General features: G+C 38.0%; 2 protein-coding genes across 2 annotated transcripts; one reads left to right on the plus strand and one right to left on the minus strand.

The window, feature by feature from the left end:
* Positions 1-87: 87 nt before the first annotated feature.
* On the plus strand, positions 88-11978 carry camk1ga (calcium/calmodulin-dependent protein kinase IGa). Its single transcript, XM_048181934.1, has 13 exons — positions 88-317; positions 1485-1597; positions 5064-5189; positions 7084-7158; positions 7256-7394; positions 7508-7631; positions 7720-7795; positions 7881-7993; positions 8134-8212; positions 8964-9051; positions 9157-9491; positions 11241-11344; positions 11432-11978. Exons 2-12 carry the CDS (start codon positions 1512-1514, stop codon positions 11311-11313), a joined length of 1314 nt encoding a protein of 437 aa, XP_048037891.1. The 5' UTR covers positions 88-317; positions 1485-1511; the 3' UTR covers positions 11314-11344; positions 11432-11978.
* A 193-nt stretch (positions 11979-12171) lies between these two features.
* On the minus strand, positions 12172-26648 carry lamb3 (laminin subunit beta 3). The gene is made up of 23 exons (XM_048181922.1): positions 26548-26648; positions 26408-26455; positions 24935-25089; positions 23309-23423; positions 22963-23036; positions 22697-22888; positions 21247-21310; positions 20981-21168; positions 20772-20892; positions 20471-20659; positions 20220-20372; positions 18573-18763; positions 18400-18496; positions 16412-16784; positions 16077-16237; positions 15791-16002; positions 15520-15723; positions 15257-15401; positions 13593-13800; positions 13340-13481; positions 13081-13257; positions 12853-13006; positions 12172-12452 (listed from the first exon to the last, which is right to left on the minus strand). The coding sequence occupies exons 1-23, from the start codon at positions 26600-26602 to the stop codon at positions 12313-12315; spliced, it is 3558 nt and encodes a 1185-aa protein (XP_048037879.1). The 5' UTR covers positions 26603-26648; the 3' UTR covers positions 12172-12312.

Below are 26648 nucleotides of genomic sequence, written 5' to 3' on the forward strand. Positions count from 1 at the left end.
TAAAACATATTATTGCTGTATACATCATTTCCCAGTTTTTCGCCACGTTACACAGAAATGAATAATGTTAATGTTAATGCTTTTCTTCATCGTTAATGCACAAGTTAGCATATTTATCTGTAATATTTGTAATGCAGTATTTGCAGGGGAAGGTTATTATGATCTGGCTCTCAGGTGACGGTGAATGACGTCACGCGCCTCGGCCCCGCCCACCGCGCGAGCTTCTGAAGCTGCAGCGAGCGCGTGAGAGTTCAGGTAGATGCTCAACATCTCCTCATCATCATCATCATCAGCATCTCTCCTCCTGTCCGCTCCGGGTAAGACTGACATCTTCATTCATCTGAACTAACATTTAAATACCAAAGATAAATGATAGCCTTTTACAAATGTTATATATAATGCAGAACAGATTTTTAGTTCTTCAGTCTTGAATATCAAAATATATGAATTACAGTTTAATTACTATTCTTAACTATTCAAATGCGTGTAAACCAACTATCTGGGCAACATTATAATGTTTGTTAATGTTATTAAGTGAAGTGCATGACACTTTATGAAGGGATATGAAGCATTATTAGGTGTTTTGAAGCGTTACAAAATGTTGCAAAGCTTTAAGAGGTGATGTAAGCTCCTATGACACTTTCTGAAGGTTCATGAGGTGTTATGAAGCTTTATGAAATGTTATAAACCAGTATGAGACACTATAAGATGTTAGAAAACTTTACTGAACTGTTAAATGAGAATTATAAAGTGGGCGAAAATGCAATGAAGCTTTAAGAGTCGATATACAGTAAGCTCTTTATGAAGAGTTATGAAGTATTATGAGATGTTATTAAGTATTATGAGGCACTATAAGATTTTAGAAAACTTTGTAAAGCTTTACTGAACTATTAAATTAGGCATTGTGACGTGTATTACTCTTAATTATTCGAATGCATGTTCACCAATTATCTGGGCAACATTATAATGTTTGTTAATGTTATTAAGTGAAATGAATGACACTTTACAATAAGATCTCATTTGTTAACATTAGTTAATGCGTTAGCTAAAAGGAATTAACAAACAGCATTTTTAGTCTTTGTTACTGTTAGTAAAATTGTTCAATTGTTGTTAAAATTGTAGTAAATGTTGAAATTAAGATTAGTTAAGATTAATAAACACTGTAGAAGCATTGTTAGTTCATACTGTAGCATTTTTGTATAGAAGTGAACTGGGATGATGATGATGATGATGATGATGATGAAGGTCTTTTGCTGCAGACATCAGTGTGAGAGTTAAATGCAGTAACCTACATAGAGAGAGATCAGAGGTCAGAGGTCAAAACACTTCTCAGAAATGCACTCAGATTCATTAGTGTGAGCGACTGTGAACTTGACGTTTATATAAGAGTGAAGGATTATGAACATGAACAGACACGCCTGTGATGGTTTATGTAAGTGCGATCATGAATTAACACGACAGCTGTGTGTTTATATTTTCTGCAGGAGTCAGTTTCTGAAACTTGAGCCGCGATGGGTCGGAAGGAGATCAACTGCAGCTGGAAGAAAATCACGGACAACATCAAGGATGTTTTTGACTTCAAGGAAGTTCTGGGATCGTAAGTATCAAAAATTCATTGTGATTTTCTGAGGAGACGTTGAACTTGTCTGCCGGTCAGAAATCAGTTCAGCGCTCATGAAGGTGTTTTTGCGATCTTGAGCACTATTACAGGATTAGCAGCTTTATTTCTCAGAGGAGACACATGCGTTAGACAGCAGCGGTAATCTGAGCCTGAGACACAGATTAACGGATTGAGGGCCAGGGGACATTTTTATCAATGAAGCCGTTCATCCTCTTGCTCCTGTTGAGAAACACCTGAAGGAACCGTTTAGCGCTGATACAGAATATTATTCACCGCTGTGAAGTGTTATGAAGCATTCTGTTATAAAGCTTTAAGAGGCACTATTATCTCCTATGGCACTTTATGAAGGGTTATGAAGTATTATGAGGTGCGATGAAGCTTTTTGAAGTGAAATCAGGTCAAGTCGGGTTATGAAGGGTTATGAAGGGTTATGAAGCTTCATGAAATATTATAAATCAGAATTGGACACTATGAGGTGTTAAGAAAATAAGGCTTTACTGAACCATTATGAATCATTGTAAAATGATAAGAAGCTTTATTAATCATCATGAGTTGTTATGAAGGGTTATAGAGTGGGCCAAAATTCTTTGAAGCTTTAAGAGTCAATATACATAAAGGACATAACGAACTATTATGAGGCACTGCAAAGTTTTATGAAGCTTTATGAACTATTACAGATTGTTTCAAAATGTTATAAAGCTTTAAGAGGCTTCACTTAATGAAGGTTTATGAAGCATTATGAGGTGCGATGAAGCTTTTTGAAGTGTTATGAGTTGTTATGAATCATTACAAAGTGTTCTGAAATGTTATGAAGCTTTAAGAGGTGCTTTAAGCTCTTAAAACAGTTTATGAAGGGTTATAAAGCATTATGAGGTGCTATGAAGCTTTATGAAATATTATAAATCAGAATAGGACACTGGAAGTGCCCTTATGAATCATTGTAAAGTGTTATGAAGCTTTACGAATCATCATGAGTTGTTATGAAGGGTTATGAACTGGGCCATGGAATGCTATGAAGCTTTAAGAGTCAATATACAGTATAGTAAGCTCTTACGACACTTTATGAAGGGGTATGAAGCATTATTAGGTGTTATGAAGCATTAAAAAGCATTACAAAATGTTTCAAAGCTTTAAGAGGTGCTATAAGCTCCTATGACACTTAATGAAGGGTCATGAAGCATTATGAGGTGTTATGAAGCTTTATGAAATGTTATAAATTTGATGTAATGTGACGTAACGCTCCTCACAGACTGAACGTGCTGCTGAGACTCGATATGATTAAACTGCAGCTTAATTCTTAATAATTATTCAGAACTTTGTAAAGCTTTACTGAGCTATTAAATCCATGTTATGAAGAATTATAAAGTGGGCAAAAGTGCAATGAAGCTTTAAGAGTCAATATACAGTAAGCTCTTACAACACTTTATGAAGAGTTATGAAGTATTATGAGATGTTATGAAGTAGCATGGGGCACTGCAAAATGTGAGGAAGCTTTGTAAGGCTGTACTGAGCTATTATAAAGCATTGTGAAGTAAAATGTGTTTATGGATGGTTATGAAGCATTATAAGATGTTGTGAGGCTTTATGGGGCACTATAAGGTGTTAGGAAGCTTTGTAAGGCATAACAAACCACTATGAGGCATTGAAACGTTTTATGAAGCTTTATGAACTATTACAAACTGTTCCAAAATGTTATGAGGTGCTATAAGCTCTTATGACACTTTTTGAAGATTCATGAAGCATTATGGGGTATTATAAAGCTTTATGAAATGTTATAAATCAGTATGAGACACTATAAGATGTTATGAAGGATTATAAAGTGGGCAAAAATGCTATGAAGCTTTAAGAGGCAATATGAGCCCCTTATGAAGCATTAACAGGGTTAATTATAATCATGTCGTTTCAGAGCATTCTGAAATGTTATGAAGCTTTCAGAGACACTCTTTAGGTTATGAAGTGTTATGAAGCTTTTTGAAGTGTTATAATGCTTTATGGGCCACTATAATGTGTAAGGATGCTTCATAAGGTATACTGAACCATTATGAGGCAGTGTAAATATCTTTATAAAGTGTTATGAAGCTTTATGAAATTGAATGAAGCAGAATGAAGCACAATGTCGTAAAGCATTCTGATGTGTTATGAAGATTTATGAACATTTGTGAGATGTTATGGAGCATCAGAAAGTGTTCCAAAATGTTATGAAGTTTTAATAGCCACTACAAACGCTCTATGAAGGGTTAGGAAACATTGTGAGGCGTTATGAAGGTTTTTGAAGTGTTGTGAAACATTATGGGAATCTATAAGGTGTTATGTAGCTTTGTGAATTGTACTGAGGTATTATGAAGTGTTATGACGATTTATAAGTTGCTATGAAGCATTTTGTAACACTGTGACACGTTATGACATATTATGAAATGTTGTGAAGCAGTATGAAGTGCTATGAGACGTTTTGTATAAGGTGTTTCAAAGCTTAGCAAGGCATACTGAGGAATAGAGAAGAATTAAGGGGTGAATCGGTGTGAAGTGTTATTCAGCTTTATGAGGTATTATTAGACATTTTTTAATATTTGTAAGTTGATATTCAGAAATGTTTGTCAGGAGTTTTTTGACCGTGTGAGCATTAGTGCGTTTTCTCTCTCTCTCTCTCTCTCTCTCTGAGAGAGAGTTTTGACACATGTCAATCTTCATCTGCAGGTGAATGAGCCACAGACATCAGAGAACATCCTGACACTAGTTAATTAAAGGATTACCGAGGCGGGTTTACTAAGCTATACCACCACCGGGATTTGTATCCAAAAGAGAACTAAATCTAACGAATCTTTGCTAATTGAGCTAAATTTTCTTGTTAATTATGGATGAATTATTCATAGTGTCTAGAACGAGTGTCATAATTGGCTGATGCACACATGTGGATTACAGCACATTTGGAGAATTGGCAAGATCTGATTGACTTCGAGTGATCATTCAATCATCAATGGGCAACAGCCAAACGGTGACTCAGACCGAAGTAACTCCTGGAGTAAAGATTATTATGTTCTCAATCTCAAATCTGCGATAATCAGATGGTTTGAGAACGTGCCAAGCATGGCGAGGACATGTTGCCAGGTGGTTGCAGTGTTGTTCTTGGTGGTGGCCAGGCATTGCTAGGTGATCGCTAGAGTGTTCTGGATTAAAGGCATTGTGGGTAATGAGTCGCAAGGGGCAGCACTGGGTCTGTTATGCAACGCACAGTAATCCTCCTTCTAGGACAGTTATTCATGGGAGAGGTGGACTCAAGATAGACCAGGTGGGTCTTTACTGGAACAAGCTGGACACACAACACGGCCTTGTGCTGATAGATTAGTGCTGATCTCCATGCACTAACTCGAACTCACTCGCTGGGCTTCAACATTCTGATTCTGTTGTGCTAAATTGTTTGTATACTTTTTAACTGTTTCTGCAGGGGCTCATTTTCTGAGGTCTACCTGGTGAGAGAGAGAAAGACAGGGAATTTCTATGCCCTGAAGTGTGTGAAGAAAAAACAGCTGCACCACTCGAACCTTGAGAACGAGATCAAGGTGCTGAAGAGGTACGAGAAAACAATGAGACACAATCACCGCAGATTAATATCACCAACACTGTAGAGCACTAAAACGAGCACGTCTGACTCCACATACAGACCACCAACCCCTAGACCTTAGCCGCAGGAACACATTTTATCAGGGGGGGCTTGATGTATCGGGACGAGGTCGCATGGGGGATTTTAAACAAAATCCTAATATTAAACAGAGCAAACAACACTTATAGATGGACATACAAATTAATGAGGACAGAGTTTTATGAGGACAAATACATATTTGTGCTATACTTTAGTTCAATAACATATTTTCTTTGTTTTTTTTTTTATGTTAAGGGGGATGTTACTAAATATTTACCTCTAAATTATGCACAGTTTATCATCTGCAATACCAGGGTGTAACCACTAGATGGCTGTATAGTCCTATATCTAATGACAGCCAATAATAGAGTGAGAACGTAAGACATAAGTATGAAGCAAAACGCAAGTACATTTACATTACTTGTATTAGGGTGTTCATTTGTAAATATTTTCAGACTACTATTCGTAAAAGTTGACATGTAAATGTTGGTTTGGAGTGTCAGTTATTGTAGGCAAATTTGGACACAGAAAACATTTTGTTACTCACACTAGCTACGTATAGCGTGATCAGACACACGAAAGTCATCAGAATAAATACTGGCTCAGTGTGACCAGGGCGATATTTTAAAATATAGCTGCAAGCAACGATGAGGGGCCCAAGCCCCGGTGCCTCCGCCATCCTGGTGGCTTACGGAAACCTGTAAATGATTTTACACGATATGAGACACTTCCTGTTTCCCATTTTTTGTCTTTACTTAAATCCCTTGCCATGGCAACACTGTTCAAGATATCCTATAATCGTTCGCAATTTAGCATCTTCAGTGTCTTTGTTTCATGTTGACCAAGTTTGGTGGCAATCGATTGCATGAATCTCCTACGAGGAGTACTTAAAAACTGATTATTCAAAAAATCCACATTCAAACCAAAATATCTGACTTCCTGTTGGTTGGAGCTAATGACTGTAAAATAGAAAGTTGTCCAGCTCGATGAGAACAATATATGTTCAGAGTTTGGTGACTATAGGTAAAACTAACCCACAACTTTAGACTGAAGATGGCGCTATAGAGGCCCTCCTCCACCCCAGTTGTCTTCTGGCTGGCAAGTATGATGTGTGTGCAGAGTTTCATGCAATTTGAAGCATGCTAAGTGCCTCAGAAACCCCCATAAAGAATATTAAAGTTTCATACGTTGCCATGACAACAGTATTCAAGATATCAAGAATCCTTTCACAGATGTGCATCTTCAGTGTCTTGACATTATTCTGACGAAGTCTGAAGCAAATTGGTTACAAATTAGAGGGAGCATTTTAAAAGTGACACACTTCCTGCTGCCAGTTGGTGGCGCTGTGACTTTGACTCACAATAGTCACATCCATGTGATTGGCCTCCTACAACGAACACAGCTGAAGTTTCATCCAAATCAGTTAATCTATGCAGTTATAACACACTTCCTGTTTCCCTTTTTTCACCATAAATTTGTTTCAACGCCACAGGCAAACTGTTTGAGAAATCAAAAATCCGCTTGCAATTTAGCATCCTCGATGTCTTGACTTCATGCTGACAGAGTTTTGTGGTCTATAGGAAGCGAATCAATGGCAGTGATTGACAGCGCTTTGATCCAATGACCAAATGCACTCTGATCCAAAAGTCACAAACCACATTCAATTCATTTTTATAGTATTTTTTTTAATATTAATTTTACTAGTAGTTCATTTTAATTTAAGTAATTTTATGAACAAAAGTGGAAAATTAAAAGCAAGTAGAAATTTTTTTATGCCGTGTCATCTTAAATTCCAACACAGTGAATCTCTCTCTCTCTCTTTCAGGATAAAGCATGATAATGTGGTGGGATTGGAAGATTTCTACGAAACGAGAACACACTATTACCTGGTCATGGAGCTGTACGTGTTTGATAATGCCTGAAATATACACTCAAACACAATCCTACACGCATCTTTTAGCATGTGTGTTAATTTGCACGTTTTCGTGTCTGTGAAGGGTGTCGGGCGGAGAGCTGTTTGACCGTATTCTGGATCGAGGTGTTTACACAGAAAAAGACGCCAGCCGTGTGATCAAACAGGTCCTGGAGGCCGTGTCCTACCTGCATCAGAACAGCATCGTCCACAGAGACCTGAAGGTTAGAGAGAGGTTGATCTTCTAATCCATCAAGCAGGAAAACCTGTTCTAGTAGAGCCAAAAAACATCATCAAGGGCATAAAATGTCATTAATGTGGTTCTTTGTGTCTGTAGCCTGAGAACCTGCTGTACTACAGTCCAGAAGAGAACGCCAAGATCATGATCAGTGACTTTGGTCTGTCGAAGATGGCCGATCACGGCGTGATGTCCACCGCCTGTGGAACACCAGGATATGTTGGTACGAACGGTTTTACACAACCAAACATCCGCTTTTGCTGAATGCCTGTGATGGTCATGATTCTCATTACTGTGATGATTCTCATCAGCTCCGGAGGTTCTGGCTCAGAAACCGTACAGTAAAGCTGTGGACTGCTGGTCTATCGGCGTCATAACGTACATCCTGTGAGTATGCCGTCATACAGACACTCTTGAGAGCCGATCAGTTGTGTTTTTCCTCAAACGCTGATCTCTTCGTGTGTTTGTTTAGGTTGAGCGGCTACCCACCGTTTTACGAGGAGAATGAAACGCGCCTTTTCTCCAAGATCATGAAGGCAGAATATGCGTTCCACTCGCCCTACTGGGACGAAATCTCTGAGTCAGGTGGGTTCTGATGAAGTGTCATTACTGCCACCTGTAGGCCATCAGCTGCACTACAACATAGGCATTATTCAATGTGAGCACTGCCCCTATTAAAAAAATATATATTTGTGAATAATTCTGGTTTGTCCTGATTTCTGCAGCGAAGGACTTTATCAGGCACATGCTGGAGAAGAACCCTTCAAAACGCTACACAACTGAACAAGCGCTCGCTCATCCATGGTGAGAAACACCTCTGAGAATCTCAGAAAACCTCTTATATGTGGACTGAAAATATGAATTAACATATTGAATCATGAAAAAACCTGAACCTGCAGAGCTAAAGAGAAATATACTAATTCATGATTAAATAATAAACATAATGATTCAATATATTGACTTATTAATAATCAAACATGCTGATTCATGAATAAACAGACAAATGTTTATGAACTACATGCATAAATAAACTAATGCATAAAAATATACTGATTCATGAATAAACATTAATTTTGAAATAAGCATGTTGATTCATGGATAAACACTGATTCATGAAAAAAAACATGTTTGATGAAGCATGTTTATTCATGAATAAACAAATGTATAAATAAATATGCAGATTCATAAATAAGTATACTGATTTATGAATAAAGTATTGCTGTCAAATCGATGAAACGCATCTAACATAAAAGTTTGTAAATGTATTTGTGTGCACTAGAATAAACATTAGTTTTAAAATAAGCACTGATTGATTGCACTGATGAATCAACATACTTATGCATGAATAAACAAGCTAATGCATAAAACATGCATATTCATAACTAAATATACTGATTCATGAATAAACATGAATTTTGCAACAAGTATGTTGTTTCATGAAAAAACATGATGAATAATCATTCTTATTCATGAAAAGTATAAATAAACATGCAGATAAATGTATGAATAAACATGTTGTTTCATGAATAATTGAGCTGCTGTTCTCTTTGTGCAGGATAATTGGAGACACGGCGCACAATGACAACATTATTAAGTCCGTCTGTGAGCAGATGCAGAAGAACTTTGCCAAATCCAAGTGGAAGGTGAGAGAGAGCGGATGAAGTATACACTCGTTCTGTGTCTCTGTGTAAATGACTCAGCGTCTGTATGACCGCGTGTGTGTGTGTGTGTGTGTGTGTGTGTTTCAGCGAGCCATCAATGTGACGATGGCGGTCAGTCACATGCGACGGCTGCAGCTCGCCCACGCTGACCCTGTGTCCCCGGCCAAGACCACGAGCCCGACCCCGCTGATCGAGGTGCTGGACGTCTCGTCTTCCAACCCGACCCCCGACGAGCTGGACACCAATGGGAACCCCTCATGCAGTCACATGAGCCTGTCTCCTCACGCTGATGGCAGCAGGGGGCGGGGCCCGCTCAAGGCGTGCTACAGCGAGCCGATGCACGCGCTGGTCATCTCTGAGACCGGTCAACACGCGTATCACTCAGAGTCTGACCTGTGCGCGCCGGAGTGCGCCGCCAACAGGTAATGTTAAAATCTGCAGCTACCTTCTCAGCCAGCATCATGTGCAAAATAGAGAGCTTTTAATACATTTGTGATTCACCATCCTGGGCCATTTCCACTGAACTCAGAGCAGTGCATTCTGGGATAGCACCGTTCATAAAGAATTCATGCAGTGCTGCTTTTGAATTTGACCCCCCAATCACAATTCCCAAAGATCATGTCTATTTCAAATCATAAATGAGAGTTTTATTCAAGTTGGTCAGTCCAATGTGTTCAACCTGAATTCCATCGAGTCAATTCACAACTCTGATTCAGTCGATTCCTAACGGATTCAAATAGTTGTTTCTTAAATTCAACCAAGTGAATCGACTCATTTGATTCACTGAATCGGTTTATTCGAATCACCGAATCGGTTTATTCGAATCACCGAATCGACTCGGTGATTCAATTGAATCGACTCACTGATCCAAATTACTTCATTCAGTGAACCAAATATGTCTATTCACTGATTCACAGCTCTGATTCAGTGACTCATTTGCATCATCACCCTAAATGTCTCTTGAAGTCTCCATGTGGCATTTCTCATGTTTAAATAAATAAACATTGCTGTTTATAATTGTTTGTGATTCATTTCCCACTCCGTCCGCCATCCTGGGCCGTTTTTACTGAACTCAGAGCAGTGCATTCTGGGATAGCACCGTTTATAAAGAATTCATGGAGTGCTGCTTTTGAATTTGACCCCCCAATCACAATTCCCAAAGATCATGTCTATTTCAAGTCATAAATGAGAGTTTTATTCAAGTTGGTCAGTCCAATGTGTTCAACCTAAATTCCATCGAGTCAATTCACAACTCTGATTCAGTCGATTCCTAATGGATTCAACCAAGTGAATCGACTCATTTGGTTCACTGAATCGATTTATTCGAATCACCGAATCGACTCGGTGATTCAATTGAATCGACTCACTGATCCAAATTACTTCATTCAGTGAACCAAATATGTCTATTCACTGATTCACAGCTCTGATTCAGTGACTCAATTGCATCATCACCCTAATGTCTCCTGAAGTCTCCATGTGGCATTTCTCATGTTTTTAAATAGTTTAATACAACAAGTGTTGATAAATATTGCTGTTTATAATTGTTTGTGATTCATTTCCCACTCCGTCTGCCATCCTGGGCCATTTTTACTGAACTCAGAGCAGTGCATTCTGGGATAACACCTTTCATAAAGAATTCATGCAGTGCTGCCTTTAAATTGGATCCCAAAAAAATCACAAGTTTCACAATTATTCCATGTTCAAATCACAAATGAGATGTCTTTATTAAAGTCGATCAGTCCAATTTGTTCAACTGAAATTTCAATGAGTCAATTCATAACTCTGATTCAGTGAATCGATTCCTAACAGATTCAAATAGTTATTTCAACTAAGTGAATCGACTAACTGAATCGAGTCAGTGACTCAAACGAATCGATTCACTGATCCAAATGAGCAGATTCAGTGAACCATATATGTCTACAGCTCTGATTCAGTGATTCATTTGCATCATCGCTCATCCTGAAGTCTCCATGTGGCGTTTCTCATGCTTTTAAACAGTTGAATGCAACAAGTGCTGATAAATATTGCAGTTTATCGCTTTTAAAATGTACATAAAAATATACATTCAAATGTTTAAAGCATGCTTTTGAGTAGAATTGTGCCGTTTTTTTGCTTATTGCATTGGCTAATTCATTAAATCCAAGCCCTCACGAGTTTCCTCTGTGTTTCAGATCGGACAAAATGATTCATGGCACAGATGGGCGTGGCCAGACCCTGCAGACCGGGGTTTGCTCTGTGATGTAATCGTCTGAATGACAGCTGTCAGTCAAATGAAGTGAGTATGCACTCTGGCCTCCGCTTTGACCGTCACGTGATCGTGAAAGTGTTTGACGTCTCTTCTCTCTCTCTCTCTCTCTCTCAGATCCTGTGTGTTTATCTGTGCGTCACAGACGAGTCACACGAGTGCCAACCGCACACATCCGCTTCTCAAACCTTCATCTCTGACTGGACAACGTGTCATTTTATGGAGGCTGGGAACGGCATTCCTCTCAGGGATTGAGCTGCGAGACCGTACGGTCCGTTTATCGTATTATTTCACCTACTGTCTGCATACTCATGTACAGTAGTCGTATTTACACCCGTGGTGAGCTGATCAGGGTGCATCATGGGAAGGACGCGTCACATGTGCCACTGTTCTACTGTGAACGGCTGCGTGTTTGAGTGTTTTTACTGTCAGAAATACTAAAGGACTGTGTTTAAATATTATTTTCTTATTTAAAACTCATCCTCGCAGTTATTCTCTCTCTGTTTGTGTTTTATATGTGCTTATAAGAGCATTTGATCTGTTTAAAGCTCAGTTTAGGGGCTTATTAAGTGTGTGTCATGATCACAGACCCCTGCTGAAATCTATAAATATGCTGCTGTATGTCTGTATTAAAAAACATAAAATAAAACTGTTTACACACCAACACCATGTCCTGGAGAATGAATGAATCATGCAACACTTGAATGTGGAGGAATCTGAGAAAATCATGTTTTCAACATCAGCAGTGCTTCAGTCGCTTGTTTCTGCTGCTGCTTCACCTGTGTTTTGATCAGGAGATTCTGCACTCTTTCAGAAGATCGTATACTGTATAACAGTGAAAACGCTAATGCCGGGGAAAGAGTTAATAGTTTTATTGATCACAACATACTCATTTTAGTATGCATTCTACAGTGTGCACTGTGTAGTATGCTGTAAATATAACACACTCACAATCCTCTCAGTGTTCATGTTGTTTATTGTGTGTTATTTGTGCGTCATCAGCCCTGACAAATGCTCAGTCTGGTGACTTTATTGCGAATATCATCTCTGAGCATCTCCACCTGAGCGTCCAGACCGGACAGTCGCGCGCCGTTCTCCTCAATCACTGCCGCTTGCTGCCGGATGGACGCCTCCTTATCTGAGAGACACAAACAACACGAGCGGTTACCACGGGTAACGTGTGTGTGCTCGTCATAATGGGATGGATGTTTTGATTTTATTATAAAATGCATTTAAAATTGAACCTTCAGTCGCAAAAACAGTGTTTGAGTTGGTCAGTTCAGTTCGTTCGACCAACTCTGATTCAGTGGATCAATTCTTAATGTATTCAAATAGTGAATCATGGAATTGATTCATTTGATTCACTGAAGCAATCAAATCAACTTACTGAAGCTATAGAATCAACTCAATGATTCAAATGATCAGATTCAGTGAACTGAGTCTATTTACAATGATCACAAAAGTCTCACAATCATTCATAAACCATATGAGCGGTAATGTGTGTGCATGATATTAAGGGATGGATTTGTGGGCGTTACCTTTCAAAGCATTCATGATGTCGGAGGTGTCCGTCATCAGAGACTCCGCCTCCTCCTGCAGTTTTAGTAGACGGGCGCCGTCTTCGCCAGCCTGTGTGTTTTCCTCCGCGGCCCGTTTCATCCTCTCTAACTCTTCTTTTAACGCCTCCAGGTCCTACAAACACATGCTGGGTTACTAACCGAACCATCACTAACTAGAGCAGGTGAGCGTTGGGTGCGTTTGGGTACCTGTGCGGCCTCGTCGGCCTCGTCTTGAGCCGAATCTGCCTGATCTTGAGCTTCGTTCGCTAGCGCTTTTCCTGTCGTCACGTCATTCTTCAACTCATCCAGCAGGGGGCGAATCTCACCCAGCAGCCCTGAGATACCCACAATCCCCTGCTCGGCAGGAACCAGCGCGTCCTCTATCTGAGAGAGACAGGAGATAAACCATGTTAATTTGAGTTTTGACGTCGTTTCTGTTGTTTCCGCACACATGAATCGAACTGACCTGCTTGACGTCCTTCTTGACGTTGTTAGCGATGTCGACGCTCTGCTGGATTTTGTTCTCCAGGTCGTCTAAAATGGCCTCGTTCTCTTCCATCGCCTTCAGAAGGCTCTCGCCGTCCTGCTGGATGCCAAACGCAGCATCTCTGCAGATCACAGTTTCACATCAGCCAAAAAAATCTGAACAAAATAATCAATAGGAATTCTGCATGAACTTCAGAGCTACGTTCTAAACGTCGGAAACGCTGTTGGTGTACCGTGTGTCGCGGGCCGCGTCCAGCAGGCGTCTGGCGTCTTCCAGCTGCGGGCCGGTGGCCGTCAGGACGCTGCTGCTGTCGGGCAGAGAGGACGTCAGATCCTGCAGCTCCTTCAGCTTCTGCTTCAGCTGCTCCACGGTCAGGGGGAACCGCGCCTCCAGAACCGCCTCGCACACCCGCTGGACCTGATCCGGGTCTGAGTGAGGCTCTGAGACGGGTGAGACACACAGATCTTTACACCACGCACTACATACTACAGCGATTTACAACAACACACTACATATTACAGCACTGCACTGCACACTACATACTACTGCACTTTACCAAACACTACATACAACAGCACTTTACAACACTACACTAAATGCTACTGTGCTTTACTGCACATTAAATACTAAGGCGTTGCACTGCACACTACATACTACAGAACTTTACAACACTACACTAAATGCTACTGTGCTTTACTGCACACTACATTCTACTGCACTTTACAATGCTACACTACATACTACAGTACTATACTGCACACTACATACTACAAAACTTTACAATGCTACACTACATACTACTGTGCTGTACTGCACACTACATACTACAAAACTTTACAATGCTACACTACATACTACAGTGCTGTACTGCACACTAAATACTAAAGCGTTGCACTGCACACTACATACTACAACACTTTACAATGCTACACTACATACTACTGTGCTGTACTGCACACTACATACTACAAAACTTTACAATGCTACACTACATACTACAGCGTTGCACTGCACACTACATACTACAGAACTTTACAATGCTACACTAAATACTACAGTGCTGTACTGCACACTAAATACTAAAGCGTTGCACTGCACACTTCATACTACAGCACTTTACAATGCTACACTACATACTACTGTGCTGTACTGAATAATACATACTAAAGCGTTGCACTGCACACTACATACTACAGAACTTTACAACGCTACACTAAATACTACAGTTCTGTACTCACACTACATACTAAAGCGTTGCACTGCACACTTCATACTACAGCACTTTACAATGCTACACTACATACTACTGTGCTGTACTGCACACTACATACTACAAAACTTTACAATGCTACACTACATACTAAAGCGTTGCACTGCACACTTCATACTACAGCACTTTACAATGCTACACTACATACTACTGTGCTGTACTGCACACTAAATACTAAAGCGTTGCACTGCACACTTCATACTACAGCACTTTACAATGCTACACTACATACTACTGTGCTGTACTGAATAATACATACTAAAGCGTTGCACTGCACACTACATACTACAGAACTTTACAACGCTACACTAAATACTACAGTTCTGTACTCACACTACATACTAAAGCGTTGCACTGCACACTACAACACTTTACAACGCTACACTACATACTACAGTGTTGTACAGCACACACACTACATGCTACAGCACTTAACTGCACACTACATAGAACTGCTTTACTGAACACTACATACTACAGCGCTGAACTGCACACTGCAAACTACAGCGCTGTACTGCAGCTGCTCAACGCCTGTTCAACTTATGAATAAATTCACAGTATATACTTCACAGTGTGCAGCATGTCAAAATAAAGTTAAAGCAGTGACACGTGAGTGTGTTACTGACCTGACAGGAAGTCCTTCAGTGTGTTGATGAAGTCTTTGGTGTCCTTCAGGTCTCCGTCCACGTTGGCTCGCACCTGCTTGATCTGATTGGCCAGCTCGTCAGTGGACGTTCGTACCTTATTGACCGAATCTTCAGCGTCCTGTATCTGTATTTCAGAGAACCAATGTCAATGTAAGTCAATGTAAATTCAAAACGGACTAGACTTATTAGTCTTGCTAGCTGGTCTTGTGCGGTCAGAGTGAAAGTGTGTTGTGTGTTGGTACCTGCGCTGCTGCTAGTGTGATTTTGTTGTTGAGCTCCTGTAGTTTGGCCTTGACCTCGTCGGCGTCCTGAAAGGCCTTGTTAGCGTTTGGCAGTGCTCCTGTGCAGGCTTCCTCCGCTCCACACGGGGGCGCTCCGTCAGGAGGACACAGGTCACCTCTGCAGCTCTCTGGAGTGCAGGGCTCCACGCGATCACCACCGCACACCTGTCAAATACACCTTTACTGACCCGTTCAGCTATAAACAAACTCTTTCCGTTAGCGAATATCTCACCTTGGTGGCGACAGGCGTCAGATTGGGCCGTGTTGCCATATCCTTCTTCAGCTTCTGCAGGTCTTTAGTGTTTCCTGGCTGCACGGCGTTCAGGTCGCTCAGGGCGTTTTCTCTCATGCCCTCGGACTTCTTCAGGGAGTCTATGGTGGTGTTGGCTCTCTTGAGGGCGTCAGTCGATGTCTCATACGACTTCTGAATGGCGTGGAAGGCACCTGAGAGCGAGAAGGTTTACATTAGCAATCAAGCTACAGAATCAGACGCTATAGATGGAGAGCTGGATACGCACTGGCATTGGTGGATCCGGCGCTATTGGTGAAGGCGTCTCTCCGGGTGAAGTAGTCCAGACGCAGGGACGACAGTAGCGTCTGCAGCTCGTCCAGACTTCGCTCCAGCTCTCGGTCCTGTGGCTGCAATGGCAGAACGTCACTCAAGCCATTCATTTGAGACCTGGAAAGAGCAGAGGGATGTTAGGATGACTTCATGTTTAAATTAACTCTGATGGAGCTTCAGTTTGAAAAACTGTCAAACTCTGTCGTCATTTATAGATGCCCATTTACACCACCTGTTGATTTTTTTATTGTACCTTTATATCCCACAAAAAGAGCATGTGTGTGTGTGTACCGGAGTGCGTCGAGTCTCTGCAGGGCTTGGGTCAGTGCGCGGCTAGATTGCAGCGGGACGGACACAGACTCCTGGATCAGTATGAGTGAGTCACGGAGTGCCTGGATCCTGCGGCTCGCGTCGCTGGACGTCGGCCGGCCGCTGGAGGACAGCAGGGTGTTGGAGAGACGCTCCAGGCCGAGCGTGAGCTCCTGCAGGCGGGTGTTCATGCTGAAGAAGCAGGACGGGCATGCCGGGCATTCTGGGAAACTGGCACAGTGGCCGCGGGCGCAGACGTCACAGCGGGCGCCGGTAATGCCTGGTTTACAGAGGCACGCACCCGTGCGTTTATCGCAGCCACCCAACACGGTGCCTGAACGCTCGCAGTCACACGCTGACACACAGAACAAAAATTTCAGTGTTACATTGTATTAAACACAACAAATACATTAAATAAAAACATATTTAAAAAAAACAACAGATAAATATTAATATTAAATTGGATTGAAAAAAATAATTAATGCATATTAAGTACATATTAAATTTAGTATAACATAATCATATTATAATATTAATATAATATTAAATAAATGATAAATGATAATTATATTTTACATATAAACTAAAAAATAATACAAATCAAATTGAATTACATTACATTGTTAAAAATTATTTGTTAAATTAAACGAAATAAATATTAATTTGAGCTAAATCATTAAATATTAAATAAACTACCATTAAATTGCATATTAAAACATAAATTAAATGCTAAAATGTTCAATTAAATGAAATGTATTTTGTATTCTCTGTCTCTAGGTTGTTGATGTCTGTAGCCAAAAACAAATTTCCACCTTGGTGACAATAAAACTAACTAACTTACTAATTTACTAATGTACTAATTTGCTGACTAACTAAATAACTTACTAACTTACTAATTTACTAACTTACTAACTTACTAATTTACTAACTTACTAACTAGCTATCTTACTAACCAACTTACTAACTAACTAGCTAACTTACTAATTAACATAACTATCTAACTGACTTAGTATCTATCTAACTAACTTAATAACTAATTATACTAACTAACTTACTAATTAACTTGCTAACTTACTAACTTACCTATTAATTTACTAACTTACTAATTTACTAACTTACTAACTAACTTACTAATTAACTTGCTAAATTACTAACTAATTTACTAACTTACCAACTAGCTAACTTACTAATTAACTTAACTATCTAACTAAATTACTAACTTACTATATAAATAACTTACTAATTAACTTGCAAATTTACTAACTTACTAACTAACAAACTATCTTACTAACTAATTTACTAACGTACTAACTAACGTACTAACATACCTACTAACTTATTATCTAACTTAAGCTGCGTTCACGTCACCTCGTATTTACCGGAATCTTGAAATGACAACACGTGACGTTATATTCGGAGCTGTTCACGTCCTTTTGGTCCTTGAACTGGGAATTATGCGTTTCCATGGCAGCACTGTCAATGCCTAAATGAATCTACAGCTGTCAGGTGGTACAGCGCGGCCACGTGGTATATCTGGGAGCTTTCAGAAAACTCCCAGCTTACAAGCTGTAATTACGAGCTCTACGAGGACATGAACGCTTTTTACAAGCTAGAATCTCGTAACTACAGGAATTACGAGGCCACGTGAACGCACCTTTACTATCTAACTTACCATCTAACTAACTTACTAATTGACTTGCTAAAGTACTAACTTACTAACTAATTTACTAACCTACTAACTATTGTACTAACTAGCTAACTAATTAACTTACTAACTAATTTACTAACCTACTAACTAACATACTAACTAGCTAACTTACTAACTAACTAATTAACTTACTAACATACTAAGTTAATAATTTACTAACTTACTAACATACTAACTAACTATTTAGCTAGCTAACTATATAGTGAGCTGTTGACGTGTGAAAGGAATGAATGTCGTGTCTGTGTCGGCAGGAAACACTCACGTCTGCAGCCAATCTGTGGATTTCCATATGTGTTGTCAGGACAACCGCTGCAAGTCCGGCCCCCGATGCCAGGACGACAGGGACACTGACCAGTGCGCTAAACCACGAAGAAACACACGTAAGAACCTCCTGTGTGTAAGTGTGTGTGTGATGATGTGTGTGACTGTACATACCTGGTCACAGGTGGCGCTGCGGGCGTTGATGGGGTCACAGTCACATGGTTGGCAGCCGTTGGGCGATGACGGGTTCCAGTAACCCGCAGCACAGCGGTCACATGCTAAACCCTCCACGTTAGGGCGACACACACACTGACCCGTCAGCTGGTTACACACACTGCTGACCGACCCGACAGAACAGGAGCACTCTGAACACACACACACACACACACACTCATTAAACACATTCAAACACATTCAGACTCACTGGAGCAGCCGAGAGGATAACATAACATATTAAAACATAAATTAAATGCTAAAATGTTAAATGAAATGAAATGTATTTTGTATTCTCTGTCTCTAGGTTGTTGATGTCTGTAGCCAAAAACAAATTTCCACCTTGGTGACAATAAAACTAACTAACTTACTAATTTACTAATGTACTAATTTGCTAACTAACTAAATAACTTACTAAATTACTAACTTATGAACTAACTTATTAATTTACTAACTTACTAAATAGCTAACTTACTAACTAACTTACTAATTTACTAACTTACTAACCAACTTACTACCTTGCTAACTTACTGACTAGCTAACTAACTAAGTTACTAATTTACTTACTTACTAACTAGCTAACTTACTAACTAACTTACTAATTTACTAACTTATGAACTAACTTACTAATTTACTAACTCTAGAACTTACTAATTTACTAACTTACTAACCAAATTACTACCTAGCTAACTTACTAACTAACTAACTTACTAATTTACTAACTTATGAACTAACTTACTAATTTACTAACTTACTAACTAGCTAACTTACTAATTTACTAACTTATGAACTAACTTACAAATTTACTAACTTACTAACTACCTAATTTACTAACTTACTAATTTACTAACTTACTAACTACCTAATTTACTAACTTACTAATTTACTAACTTATAAACTAATTTACTAATTTACTAACTTATGAACTAACTTACTAATGTACTAACTTACTAACTAGCTAACTTACTAACTTACTAATTTACTAACTTATAAACTAACTTACTAATTTACTAACTTACTAACTAGCTAACTTACTAATTTACTAACTTATGAACTAACTTACTAATTTACTAACTTACTAACTACCTAATTTACTAACTTACTAATTTACTAACTTATAAACTAATTTACTAATTTACTAACTTACGAACTAACTTACTAATGTACTAACTTACTAACTAGCTAACTTACTAACTTACTAATTTACTAACTTATAAACTAACTTACTAATTTACTAACTTATTAACTAGCTAACTTACTAACTAACTTACTAATTTACTAACTTATAAACTAACTTACTAATTTACTAACTTACTAACTAGCTAACTTACTAATTCGCTAACTTAAGAACTAACTTTCTAATTTACTAACTTACAAACTAAATAACTAATTTACTAACTTACTAACTAGCTAACTTACAAACTAACTTACTAATTTACTAATTTTTAAACTAACTTACTAATTTATTAACTTACAAACTAACTTACTACCTAGCTAACTTACTAACTAGCTAACTAACTAACTTACTAACTAGCTATTATTTTGTGTGAATGTAATATGAATCGATCCTTGTTTTATATGGATATTGAATATGTGTCGGATACTCACTGGAGCAGCCGAGAGGATTGTTGGCGTTGAGGTTGTAGTATCCGGCTTTACAGCGGTCGCAGCGTTCGCCCTCCACGTTAGCTTTACACACACATACTCCCATCCGGTCACACTGACCTCCGTTCTCAGAGCCCGCGGGGTCACACAGACAACCTGAGGACAGACCTTCATCATCAGCATCATCATCCTCATGTGTAGTGTGTGTGTGTGTGAGTGTGTGTGTATGTGAGTGTGAGTGTGTGTATCCTCACGCAGGCAGGCGTCGGGGCTCCTCATGTCGCTAAGAGGGTTTGGGTAGTAGTTTTGGATGCAGCGCTCACAGTTGGGTCCTGTGGTGTGATGTGAACAGCCGTCACACACTCCTCCGCTGCGGCGGCCCGTCGCCTCGTACCGCGCCAGGTCAAAGTGACAGCGATTGGCGTGATTATTACAGTCACAACCTGCACAAAACACACCAACATAATACTTCTGGCCTTTCTTTGAAGTGATTTCAGCTGTGATTTCTTTCTCTCTTTCTTTGTGCAGTGAATATTTATTCAATATCTGACGTACGTTTGCAGGTGTGTGTGTTTCCGCTCTCCGCTGGTCTCCAGGGAAGGTCGTTATGGAAGTCGTCACATCGCTCACAGTTCACACCAGCCGTGTTGTGCTGACAGTCACACACGCTTCCCACCTGCAGAACACAAACACACATGCATGAGCTGTGTGAGCTTTACAGCGTGTGTGTGTAGTGTGTGTGTGTGTGTGTGTGTGTGTTTGACCTGTGCGTTGGGCAGGCGGTTGCTGCTGGTGTCGTGGAGGCAGCGGTCGGCGTGTCCGTGGCAGAAGCAGGAGCCGATGACCTTCATCTCGCGCAGGGCGTAAAACTGACTCAGACTGCGGCCCGGCATACTGGGCACCGAACCCAACTGGGTCAGATTGACCCGCAGAGCCGTGAACCCGGACGCCACTGAGGGTCAAAGCAGCCGTCAATCATCCGATCGGGTAGATAATAATCAGTCAATCTCATAAAGTCAAAACATCTCACCTTCAATCTTGTATTCGTTCGGTAGATCGACGTTTGTGAACTGACGGAGAGGATAAAAGTGAACCTGGGGAGAGGATGGAGCCAGTTTATTAAAAACACAAAATCATGCTTTGGTAAATCATAACTATAATATAAAAAGTTATAATTATGACATATGTCAAAATTATGAAATAAAAAGTTATAATAATGAGTCATAATTTCGATGACTTTAATAATTATGACTTTTTATGTCATAATTTGAACTTGTATGTCAAAATTATTACTTTTTATGTCAAAACTTAAACTTTTTGACATATTTATGACTTAGAATGTCATGATTTCAATTTTTTCTTATTATGAATTAATATGTCATAGTTTTGACTTTTTTTGTCAATTTTTTGATCATAACTGACTTTTTATGTAATAATTTCAACTTTTTGTCATAATTGTAACTTTTTATGTCATAATTATGAATTTTATGCCACAATTTTGACTTTTTGTCATAATTTTGACTTTTTATGTCAAAACCTAAACTTTTTGACATATTTATGACTTAGAATGTCATGATTTCAATTTTTTCTTATTATGAATTAATATGTCATAGTTTTGACTTTTTTTGTCAATTTTTTGATCATAACTGACTTTTTATGTAATAATTTCGACTTTTTGACATAATTTCAGTTTTTTGTCATAATTTTAACTTTTTATGTCATAATTATGACTTTTATGCCACAAGTTTAACTTTTTGTCATAATTTTGACTTTTTATGTCAAAACTTAAACTTTTTGACATATTCATGACATTTATGATTTATGAATGTCACAAATCGTTTTATTATCATTATGAATTAGTGTGTAATAATTTTGGCTTTTCTTCTCATGACTTAGTATGTTATAATTTTGACTTTTTATGTCCTAATTTTGAATATTTGTCTTAATTATAACTTTTTAAGATATAATTTTGACTTTCCATCTCATAATTATGACAGTGTGTCATAATTTCGACTTTTTGTCATAACTTACTTTTTATGTCATAATTTTGACTTTGTGTCATAATTTAATAATATTTCATAATTTTCATAAATTTCTTAATTTTTTGACATACTTTTTGTTATAATTATGACTTTTAAGCCACAAGTTTGACTTTTTGTCATAATTTTGACTTTTTATGTCAAAACTTTTTAAATATATTTTAGAATGTCATGATTTCCACTTTTTGTTACCATTATGAATCAGAATGTCATAGTTTTGATTTTGAATGAACTTTGACCTTTTTTGTCATAATTTGAAATTTCTAACATGATTTTCTTTTTAAGTCATAATTTTGACTTTATAAATATGACTGTCATAATTTTGACTTTGTGTCCTAATTTTACTTAAGAATGTCATAATTTTGACTTTTCATCTCATAAATATGAGTAAGTATGTAATAATTTTGACATTTTATGTCATGTTTCTGATGATTTTCATACCTTCTGGTCCCTGTAGGGATCGTCGGCGGTGGAGGGCAGTGTGTAGCAGTAAGTGTCCTGGAGGCTGCGAGGGAACGACGTGCCCACCTGAGGAAAGGTGGACGGACAGTCGGTGGCCATGTACAGGACGGGCTGCCAAGAGCGCCCGAAATCCTTCGACCTCTCGATGATCAGCGCGTCAGGCCTCGGGCCCTACGGATGAGAAAACCAGCCGTTAGAAAGCAGCACTTTCACATAAAATAAAGACAATGAGACGAATCAGATACCTTAAAAGACAGTAAGACGGATTCCAGGTGATACATTCCATTTAAATCCAGCTGCAGCGTCACGGGACTCACATCTGGAGTAAACACACAATCACATTAACACTGGAAAACCTTTAAACACTTTTTTTCCCATGCAAGTTTCCATCAAACTGTATTGTAAATAAATAAATTGCAAATAAATCTAAGTATTTAATTAAAATGAAGTAGGCTACAAACTACTACAGTTTGGTAGTGTAAATAGCCTTTAAATAGCCTACATACGTCAGCCAAACTTGCACGTACAAACACCTGACACATATAAAGAGATGTTTGAGTAAATCTCTCTTACAGAATGTTGTTTTTATACCTTTCTTGGACTGCCACCATCGGTTGGGCCCGACGCTGGAGATCACGTTCTGGATCCTGTGAGCGTTATACGCCGCGGGGTTCCGAGAGTCACACGGACAACATTTCATCTTCCACTGGGACACAGACAGCTCGCTTTAGACATTTGACTTTAGACATTTGAGTGTTACTGTGTCACGATTTAAAGCAGTTCTCAGATATGTTTTTGGAGGACATTTTCACCACATAAGAAAAAAGCTTGTAAATCATCTTAATGACATAAAAAGTCATTACCATGACAAAAAGTCGAAATTGTGGGCATACTAAGTAATAATTTTGAATTTTATGTCATTATTATGACATTGAAAGTCGAAATGACAAACAAAATGACATACAAAGTCAAAATATTTATGTTATATGGCATAATTTTGACTTTTATGACATAATTATGACATTAAAAGTCGAAATTATCACTTAGATTAATAATGACAATTATGACATTAAAACGACTTTCAGTCATAATTATGACTTTTAAGTCAGAATTTCAAATTTTGTCATAATTTTTTACTTTTTAATGTAATAAATTGACTTTTGAAGTTGTAATTTCATTAGTATGTAATTATTTAAATTTTGACTTTTTATGCTGTAACAATGACTTTAAGTTATAATTTCAACGTAGTATTAATTCTTTTGATTTCAACTTTTTATGCCATAATTATGAATTTATAAGCAATATTTTCAACTTTTCATCTCATAATTATGACTTAGTATGTTATAATTTAGACTTTTTATCATAATAATGACATTTGAAGTAGAAATTGTGACATACTAAGTCATGACTAGTGATAATAATATGACTTATAGTTTTCATAAGTATGAGATTATAAAATCAAAGTTAAAAAGCAGAATTTCAATTTTTGTCTTAATTATGATGTTTTTTTCTTATGTTGGGAAAAATACATCCATACATTTGAGTATCAACGTTGTCTCAGATGTTTCTCCTCAAATAAACACAGGCATAAATGAGCCATCCAGTCAGATCACAGAGCTAAAATATGTTGAATTATCATGAAAATGAAGCGTAAAACACGTCATTTCTCTGTATGATGAGCGTCGCCTCAGGCTGATGAATCTGAGTGTGTTAATTATTACGTCTCATCATGTCTTAATGAGAGCAGAATGCCTGTGTGCAGATTTCATTTCACAAACCATCAGCAATAACCTGAATAAACATGTTCAACTCGAAATCAATCAGCCTCAAAAACTGCTGCTGGCGAAGCATGAAAACCAGAAATGAGGGAATGTCACGGAAACTCTCGAGTTATATTTCACCTTCATGACAATTAAACACATTTACCTCTTACTTTCTCATTACTGTAATGTAAAATTAATATTAAATGATCTATATATTGATATATTTAAGTAGTATATTATAACATTTCCGCTCATTGAAGATTCAGATCTATAGGGTGATTATGTACAGTTGGCAGGTTAAGGAGAAACATCTGGTACTCAAATGAACCATCACAAAGATCTCATCTGAACATGTTCCTCTGGGTGTGGTTTCTTGGCACTCAACAATAGCAGAACCAAACCAAACCCCAGATATGCGTCTGACTGAAAGAGCCGTGTGTTTTCCGGCACTCACCTGTCCGTGTGGAGTGCAGACCACCTCAGACCCCATCAGACCGCAGGTGGAGGAGGCGTGCAGGCTCTGCTCTCGGCCCAGCAGCAGGTCGCCCATCACAGGGTAACACGCGCCGCGGCCGCAGTCCTGCTGCGCCCAACACACCGCAGACAGAGCTGCAGACCAGCACAACATGTGTTAAAACTGCACTTTACCAGGGAAAAATCATGACATATGCCACTGTGCTGAATTATTAGCACAATAAATGAAGAATATCATTAATTTACTATAATACATATCCAAAAAAACATGATATTAATATAATACATGCCCAAAACCATCATGATTAACCCTTATAGGGTCTTTTTAGACTCCAAACGACATTTACTAAAATAAAATAAAAAAAATTCTCTTTGTCCAAATGACATGAAACTTTGTACAGTTGTTAACACTTTCTAGATCTACAAATAATATAAAACATTGGAGTGATATCTTGTTTTTATATTAGTGTAGAAAAAAAAGTCACACTCAGGGTCTTTGGGGTCTCTAGAGACCCCGGACAACAAAATATAATTTTGTAACAAAATAATTGTTTTTTAAAAAACAAATGTAATTTTACTCTGTTTATTAATGTTTTTACTTCATGTGTGTGTAGTTTTTGTGAGGATTTATCATATCTTTTAAATTTATATAAATAAATAAAAAAATATTTTTTTATACAAAAACAGCTTTTTATGTAAAATTCACTTTATAAAGACCCACATTTCTAAATTTTATTAATGGGGATAACATGGATAATTTGACATGGTTTAGTGTGAGATTTTTGCCCATCTTTTGGAAAATGCAGTTATAAAAGTAAAAAAAATGATCACTTTATCCAATAGATGCTCCAGAGCTCCACTATTTACATCTTTTCACAAGTATTTTCAGTTGATTCATATCTAAATATTATGAAATCACAATTATGACAATAAAAATTACCTTTTTGTCAAACTTTTGCATTTTTTTTGTACTGAAAAAAAAAAAAAGTTTTTCAAAAATGTTGATTTTGAGGATGAATTTTGTCCATTTTGTAAGCATGGTCTCATCATAATATAACAATATTGAAAAACTGATTTTTTTTTTTCATTAAATACTAAAAAATACTAAACTTTGACAAAAAGTAGCTTTTATTGTCATAATTGTGATTTTAGCAAACACACTAAACCATGTCAAATTATCCATGTTATCCCCATGAATGAAAGTTATAAAGTGAATTTTACAGAAAAAGCTGTTTTTGTATAAAAACCTATTTAAAAAAATCATTTTTAATTTATTTATATAAATTTAAAAAAATATGATAAATCCTCCAAAAACTACGCATATATGAAGTAAAAACATTAATAAACAGAGTAAAATTATTTTGTTACAAAATTACATTTTGTTTCCCGGGGTCTGTGGAGACCCCAAAGAGTGTGCTTCCCAAACGAAGTTAAAAGCTTGATCACAACAAACCTGCTAATGAAAGAAAAATCCACGTCTTCATCCAGACAATATATCGATCTAAACGGATAAAACACAACTTTAGCTGAACTTTCTTTCAAACAGACACTTAAAATCACGATTAATTTACCATGTTAAAATGAAGAACTCACCGGTTTGTGTGTGAAAGTAGTTCTTCTCTATGTGTGAAGTGCTCAAATGCAGCATGTGCCGCTTGTGTTCGGCTTTTATTTCAGGAGCTGCTCACCTGTGT

The sequence above is a fragment of the Megalobrama amblycephala genome, linkage group LG2, assembly GCF_018812025.1.
Source record: "Megalobrama amblycephala isolate DHTTF-2021 linkage group LG2, ASM1881202v1, whole genome shotgun sequence".
NCBI lineage: Eukaryota > Metazoa > Chordata > Actinopteri > Cypriniformes > Xenocyprididae > Megalobrama > Megalobrama amblycephala.

Coding starts and splice junctions, on each gene's coding strand:
- camk1ga (XM_048181934.1), top strand. CDS start 1,512: ATGGGTCGGAAGGAGATCAACTGCAGCTGGAAGAAAATCACGGACAAC. Junction 7,395..7,507: donor TCGTCCACAGAGACCTGAAG/GTTAGAGAGAGG, acceptor TTGTGTCTGTAG/CCTGAGAACCTGCTGTACTA. Junction 8,213..8,963: donor CAAGCGCTCGCTCATCCATG/GTGAGAAACACC, acceptor CTCTTTGTGCAG/GATAATTGGAGACACGGCGC.
- lamb3 (XM_048181922.1), bottom strand. CDS start 26,602: ATGCTGCATTTGAGCACTTCACACATAGAGAAGAACTACTTTCACACA. Junction 21,311..22,696: donor ATCCCTACAGGGACCAGAAG/GTATGAAAATCA, acceptor TCCTCTCCCCAG/GTTCACTTTTATCCTCTCCG. Junction 15,724..15,790: donor TGACGCCTGTCGCCACCAAG/GTGAGATATTCG, acceptor TGTATTTGACAG/GTGTGCGGTGGTGATCGCGT.